At 35.6% G+C, this 7,607-nt stretch overlaps 1 protein-coding gene across 3 annotated transcripts in view; it reads left to right on the forward strand.

The window, feature by feature from the left end:
* The window catches only part of BBOF1 (basal body orientation factor 1), a 44,254-nt gene that overhangs the window by 22,644 nt on the left and 14,003 nt on the right, over positions 1–7,607 (forward strand). For 2 of the 3 annotated variants that reach the window (XM_072963403.1, XM_031679227.2), the window contains exons 9-11: positions 1,763–1,864; positions 5,109–5,183; positions 5,352–5,466. In XM_072963403.1, the coding sequence (XP_072819504.1) occupies positions 1,763–1,864; positions 5,109–5,183; positions 5,352–5,466 (292 nt within the window). Of the gene's footprint in view, positions 1–1,762; positions 1,865–2,920; positions 3,111–5,108; positions 5,184–5,351; positions 5,467–7,607 lie in introns of those variants that run through there. The other variant, XM_072963404.1, reaches the window with a different exon arrangement.

Here is a 7,607-nt window from a genome sequence, read left to right on the forward strand (position 1 = left end):
GAATGTCATCGTAATATCTTTTAACATGTTCCTTTATTTTGTTTCCTATATATTCATTATAAAAGTTTGATTAGATTCAAGTTAAACATTTTTGATAAACACACTTCCACAAATATTTTGTAGTGTTCCTTTTACTATTCTGAGATAAAATTCATAGGTAATAATATCTAATTAAACCTATAATTTAAAAAATCAAAAAATGAAAGAGGACAACTTTCTTTGTAACAACTCTATTATACAGAACTGTCCTATGGATTGGAGGACACCCAGTAGTGCCCCCTCATCACTGTATTAACCAAAAGTCCCCACAGAGTTCTGAAATACACTGTATAGATCTACTGCCACTATGATAAAGTAGAATTATTGAGGCAGTTGTAGACTATATACAATGATTTTTCTTGTTAGCATTTTTATCTGTTAAAATACCTTTCCCCCTGTAAACCATGGATTAAATTATAGTGCATTTTAAACGTTATTCTTAAAAAATTTTTTATATCCCAACACAATTAGATTCTTCAAAGGCCTTGAGAAACTTAAAAGGACTCCCTACTACTATGTACTTAACATTTTATTAAGAGGGCTTCCAAATGTGCTTTCTGCTTTAAATTATTTTTTAATGGACTAATTTGTGGGTTCTTTAAAGTTATATAGCTGTTGCGAAGGTTGGACATGGTCAGTGGCTTTTGAAAGATAAGACTCTTCTTCAAAAAATGTCCATATTATAATTTTTTTACTTTCTTGCCATATTCAGAAGTCTGTAATAACACTTCTATTACCAAGAGAGTCACTGTAAGTTTCTTTTTTATTTAATAAGTCAAGCAAGTTGAGTCCCTACCATACATAAGGCAGTTTCTTTCATGTTTTTAAATGTACTGTATATTAAGTGGTATATAAATTTTCAAAGTAAGGTTCATAAAATGATTCTCCACATTGTTATTCCTGTTCTGCCTTCTGAGCAACTTATCACCTTAACCCCAGTGTCCTATTGGCTCTACCAGGAAGGCAGAAATGGTAGTTAAAATATTACATTATTTGCTTAGGAAGCAGATTGGGGAAGGACAACCAAAGCCCATGGTGGTCATAAGGCAAAACCTAAACTTAAGGAAAACCCAAATGACCCAAATGCAAAAGTATTTCTTACATTGTACAATGTTAGTACTCTATCTGCATGTCAGTCAGCTTTTGTAAATTAGCAAGTAGACTTATCTATACCATAACTTTTCTAAGGGATTCAGTCTGTACCTGCCTGGGAGGCTTAGATGCAGCCTTATTTGGAGATAAGAAACAGACTAGATAAGTTACATGCTACTTTATAAATTTACTTCTTATCACTCTATTTTCATAGCAAAATATCTAATACTAAAGAAGTGCTAAAAGGAATTTATCAATAATTTCACCAAACAAATGTTTTTTTCTTGTTCCTTTTGTCTTTGTGTGTATTTGGGTAGATAACATTGCATTACAACTTTCTACTTTGCTTATTTGCTTAATGTTTGAGCACAGATTTTTTTCATGTTGTTGTAGTTTTTCTTATTTTCATTTTGATGACTACACAACACTTCAGATTGGCCAACACATTGATATCCTTTTTAACTTAGTGATTTTGTAATGAAGATAGTTTGCTTTGGAGTCATTACATTTGGAAACCTCTTAATATTCAGTTATGGTTTGGAATTTCTCTTTTCTCATGTTTGAATATTTTATATTTTTAAAAAAGAAGAGATGCTTACTTTGACCATATTTTTTCTTTGAAATTCTTTAGGACAGATTTTCAAGGAAATGTGGATATTGGAGATTTGACCTGGGAGCAGAAGGAGAAAGTCTTGAGGTTGCTGTTTGCAAAAATGAATGGCTTTGTTCCTAGGTAACTCCCTATTTCAGTAGTGAAATACCAAGTTGTTATCAAACCTACAAACCACATAGGAACAATGAACATATTCTAACTTAGAATTAAGGGAATGGGAAAGGACCAGAAAATATAAAATGGTCATACTGCTTAGCTACTGCAACTCCCAGAGAGAAAGAATGGGAAATGTGTAAGTGAGCACAAAAATGCAAGAGGAATTAAAATTAAAGTGGGGAAGATCCATTAATCTTAGATATTTAAGGTAATGCTTGCTAAGAAGGTGTAGCATTGCTCAGCTGAAGGAGTGGTAACTAAAGAGAAGCATAACAATTGTTAAGGTTGTACTGGCCTGCAAAGATAAATAAATGATTTTAAAGCTGATTATTAATCAAGGGAATCTCTAATATGAAGAAAAAGACCTAGAAAGGAAAACCGAAATCCATGGGTATTCCCAATAATTCTTTTTAATGATGAGTTTCACTCTCTCTTTTCACTATGTTTTATCAGTGACTATAACCTTGGTAATGAACTATAAAGTGGCTAAAATAAATCAACCACTATTGATTGCTTGTTAAATGCATGGCACCATGGTACCGTGGGGATTTAAAAGAAGAGACATTGCCGTTGGTCTCAAAGAGCTTACAATTTGGTTGCCCAAACAAAACCAAGCATAACAAGGAAAAAATTAGGTGGCACAATAAAGTATAATGGGAGTTCAGACAATGTCAGTGGGCTAAAGTAGTCAGGGAAGACTGAAAAAGGGTGGCTCTGTGGGGTACCCTGTAGGACGGTGGTATAGTAGAGAAAGCAGGAAGGGCACATCATGCAAGGGGCTTAGCAGACAGAGAAAAAGCCCAGAGGTAGAAATGGGTGTAGGGTATTTAGGGAACATTGAGGAAAAACTGCCTGGTTTGAGGAAACTTGGTGATGCTAGAGAGTAATTAGTAGTTAGAAGTAAGATTTAATCTATAGATTAAATTATGATGAGTTTAAAAAACTATGCAGAAAATCCTAAACTTATGCTATTATGGATTCTAGAGTAAAGTAACATACTTTTTCTTCTCTGCCTTGAAGGAATACCAAGAGCAGTAAGCCTTACTCTCATACTCTCTCATTGGAAGGGTTCACAGAGTGAACCTAACACAGTGAAACGTAAGATGGACTGGAGGACAGAAATAGAGTTGGGACCAGCAGAAGCTGCTGCACGACTCTGGGCATGCAGTGGTGAGGGGTTTAGGCAAGAGTCGGGGCGGTTGGAGTAAAGGTGAGAAACTGAGGGACACTATGGAATGAGAAACAGGACTTGGTGATAAAGGACAAAAGGAATAAAGAAAAGGAAGAGTAAATGTTCAACTTTTTTAGCTTAAGAAATGAAGGAATGGTGGTATGAAAGGCAAGTGAGAAATCTGGAAAGCCAGGGTGAGGGAAGTGTTTAAATTTCATTTAATCCATCTATTAATTCATTTAGTATATATACTGAGTGCCAACTATTTATTGAGGATATAGTGTTGAGCAAATAAAGACATGCTTGATTTCAGGGAGTTTATGGTCTACATGGGAAGAAAAATAATCAAATCATCACATAAATGAAAAGTACAACTGTGACATGGGTTCTAAGTAGTGGTATATAGAGATAAGAGAGCCTAGATTAGGGGAATCTGACCTAACGGAGAAGATCAGGAAAGTTTCTGAGTAAGTAAAAGCTTGAGCTGATTTCTATAAGGTAGACTGGAACAAAAGAGGGAAGGAAAAAACATTCTAGACAGAAGAAACACGAAGTTGTATTTTCAGTGTTGACCCAGAGATGATAGCAATGTACTGAAGTGAAAAATACTTAAGGCATTTGTAAACAGTGATTTTACATGAGAGGTTACGGAGGGAGTTTGAGAATGTTTAGTGAAAACTGGTAGTGGAGTCTAGGAGAGCAGATGAAGGTACAAGAATAGAGGCTGAGGCTAGAACCTTTAGGAATAACCACAACTGATGAACAGGAGAACAAAAAGAAGAGTACAACCAAAAGAGGAGAGTTTATAAAGAATTACAGAGTAACTGGAAGATGGAGCATTTTGAAATGGCTTTGTGTCTCTGGTAGCCTTTCAAAGAGTTTTATTAAAGAGATGGGGTGGAATCCAGACTGTAGGTACTGAATGTGTGTCTCATTGTGAGTTGACTTTTCTGTACCCCAGGAAATACAGCTAGAGTACCAGGCCTCAAGTTCCACACTGTTGTTTTCAACTCTGGAGAAACAAAGGAATTTGGGTGAAATCTTTCACACAAGAGCAGTGAACTTGGACCTGGCCGTAATGGGATGATGGCTAAGTCTGTTGGATGAAGGAAAACTAAGATAGGAATAGGATGGTGAAATGTTGGGATGGAGATGAGATTAAATGAGAAAACTCAAACCAGATGGGGAAGAATTAGATGATAAAAGGTCTTCCAAGGCAAATGGAATAATTAAGAAGTTGATAAGATTTCAATTGGTTGTATATGATTGTGACTCCAACAGTACAATATTTTTCTTTGTGATTGAACTAAGTCAAAGGAGTGTAACCAATAACCTTCAATGCATCGGCAATCACTCTGGCTATACTCAGGCACCAGCATTATCTATAAAGTACATTTGTTTTTCATGTACTTCTCATTGTCAAATTAGTCATTATGTTTGGACTATTTAATATAGCCAGATTTTGAATGGGTTATGCTGCTTTCTTGTGCACCTAATTGAGGACAAGTTTTAGGAGTGGGGTGTGTCTTTATCTGCTGGCAAATCAACTAACTATACATTTTGTAACTCTGTTAAGCTCACTTTCAAATTCGAGTATTGCGTTAATGATGTTTAGTTCCTGTTCTTAAACTAGACTTTCCAAAGTATAAGGGAAAATTTTCATACTGGGTCTATCTCCATTGGGCAAGTTTCCTGTGTTTTGAGATTTTTTTTGTGGGAAAGGGATTTTTTGGCTTTGCTTTTGGTCAGTACTGATTCAACCTTGCCTCTCACCATTAACAGCTATTGTGTGAGTATCATCATGATTATCTTCATAAATATTTCCATCTCTTAAGTTCAACATGTCTCAACTTTAAGAGAATATAAGTTTAAATTAACTTGCCTAATATTATACTACCTCTATGTGTGTGTAAAAGTTCATTTTTGAAAATAAGAAGCCCATCCAACTGAGGCATTTCCATTTAGCAGTTTTAAAATGCAGTTGAAGTACAGGGCATAAGGAGACACTGCCTCACTGTTAACTTATACCCACCACAGGAAATACAGCCAGAGTTCTAGACCTCCAGTTCCAGACTATGTTGTTCCTGATGATGGAAAAACACAGGAGTCTGGGTAAGCTCTCTTGACAAAGCAATGAACGTGAGCCTGATCACAGTGGTTGTTGTTGGCATCATATGCACACCAGAACTGAGTGAGAGTAATATAACAAGTCTGTTGTTCTGAACCAAGTTCCATGTGTGTATAGTTGTTGATAAGTCTGTTACTTTGTCATTATTGCAGGGATGAAAGTAAGCTTCAAGATCAAACTTTCATCACCCAGCAAGTGCCAATCTTTGACTCCTCTGGTGAACTGGTGTTACCCAGTATTCAGGAAGGATCACAAGAGTCTGACATAGTAAGGCGTCTGTAATCTAACCAAACAATACACATAACTGTTCCCCTTCCCCATGCAGTTTCTTGCTAAGTCCCAGTTCTTTTCTCTATTAGCCAGGAGCTCTGAGGGATCCAGTGAAATTGTAACAACATTAGTATGAGATCATGGACATTTTAATAACAATATCCACACTAAGGAAGGCATATTATACTTAATGCAAATGCACAAGTGTGCCTCTTTTAGTGTGGAAAACCTATAAATTGCCTTTTGAAATATATAGCCTAGCCAAAATATATACTATCCTTTATGTAAGAATAAATATAATGACCATGTAATTCTTGGCTTTGGACAGAGATGGGAAGTCTGAGAAACTATACGCTAGCAGACAAAGGCATTATAAGGAAGTACGGTACCATAAAAAAAAAAAAGCCAGGTTTTCTTTTTATGAGCGTTTTATTTGTAATTTATTATACATGATCAGTTAGTACAATATAAATCTGAGAAATTTCAAATGAGGCCACATCAGAGCAAAAAGAAAATAAAATATTGAATTTTTAATCTGTTACTAGCATGAACATAATTGTACAGATTTTTTTCCATCTAAGAAATAAGAAATTCTTCTGAGTAGCAAGTAGCCAAATAAATTGATTCTAATTAGAGCAACACAATTCTGATTAGTTTTTATTTCTTAAGAGTGATTTTCCTTAAATATAAGGAAAACTTAGGAGTCTCTGTGATTATATTTTAATTCCATTTGGAATTTAGACAATATTACCTTTTATTCAACCCAGCCTGTAACTGTTGGATTGGATTAAACATCACTACCAGTTGCTAACTGATAAGAGATAAAACAAAGGGCATTCTACCAAGAAATTATGAATTTCTATTGCCTCATCTTTAGGAAGGCAGATCCAAAAAAAAAAAACGGTGTCTGTGTTGGGGGTGGGTGGCCAGTACGGTCGTAAGTGTATTTTATCAAAGTTTAATCACCTTAAGAGATTGAAGATTTTGACATTCTATCTGGCAGGTGGTAGTAATAAGCCTAAAATCTACAGAGTGCACAAACATTTTCAAGGTTTTTACCACCCTTAATTCATTGAACACTCCCGCCCCCACCATTGGAATAGGTTAGCATTATCCACGTGACCAATGAGGAAGCAGAGAAATAAATGACCTATGTCATCTGGCTGAAGACCAGCAATAACTCTATCACATCCAGAAGCCTTCTCCTAGTTCACTGGGTGAAGGCCATATCAGAAACACAAGATTCAACTGGGATGGTACAGCAGAGAGACAGAATCTATTCTGTTTAGCACAGAAATTTCTGTTCTGACTATATCAAAGAAACAAAAAACATACAGACAGGTGAATTAATGGTACCAGAAAAAACTGTCAAAGCATTTCTTTTACTACTTCACATAAAGAAAGCTTTGAAATTTCTTAGGTCCCAATCAATTACTTTAAGGTTTCTTTCATGAAAAAGTGTCACAAATGAGAAATGCAGGCAAAAGGAAAAAAACAACATAAAAAATTTGGCAAATAATACCAGGTTAGACTTACTTTAGGCAGGAGTCTTGCCCACTTTCACGGCTGGAACATCCCTTGATTTCTGGGCCTAAAATAAGTATTTATATAGTTTTGTAAAAAAAAAAAAAACTTATTGGCATCTGAATTAGTGACTGAAGCATTAATTAATGATTGCTGAAGAAATCCCTGAAATTTAACACTTGGCACATATAACAGAAAGTTGATTTATCCGGTGTGTACTGAGGGATCCTTGAGAAGTGGTTTTAAGAAGCAGGAACAGTGACAATGATAAAATTAGTGGTCAGAAATCACTAAGACAAAGTGGCATTCAGCAGGAAACAAAGAAACAGTTGTCCCAACTGTGGGACAAGTAGAAATGGATTGTATCTTGTGTAGTGTGGGATAAATGAGAGGCTCAGGAAAGCTTGGCAGAGGGATCTCACCCACTGCCATTTACATAGGGCTATGTTTGAGGATCAACCAAAGGGTGAATTATTTTTGACCTATTTCCCCATCTAAGGGAGCCTCCCCCAAAAAGGGAAGAACTTTTAGAAAACAGGTCTAAGCTCTTATTCCAGATAAGCATTTCACAGTTAAAACAGTTACCTCAAAAACAAAATTATGAAGAGCAAATG

This window comes from Vicugna pacos, chromosome 6 (genome assembly GCF_048564905.1).
Source record: "Vicugna pacos chromosome 6, VicPac4, whole genome shotgun sequence".
Classification (NCBI taxonomy): domain Eukaryota; kingdom Metazoa; phylum Chordata; class Mammalia; order Artiodactyla; family Camelidae; genus Vicugna; species Vicugna pacos.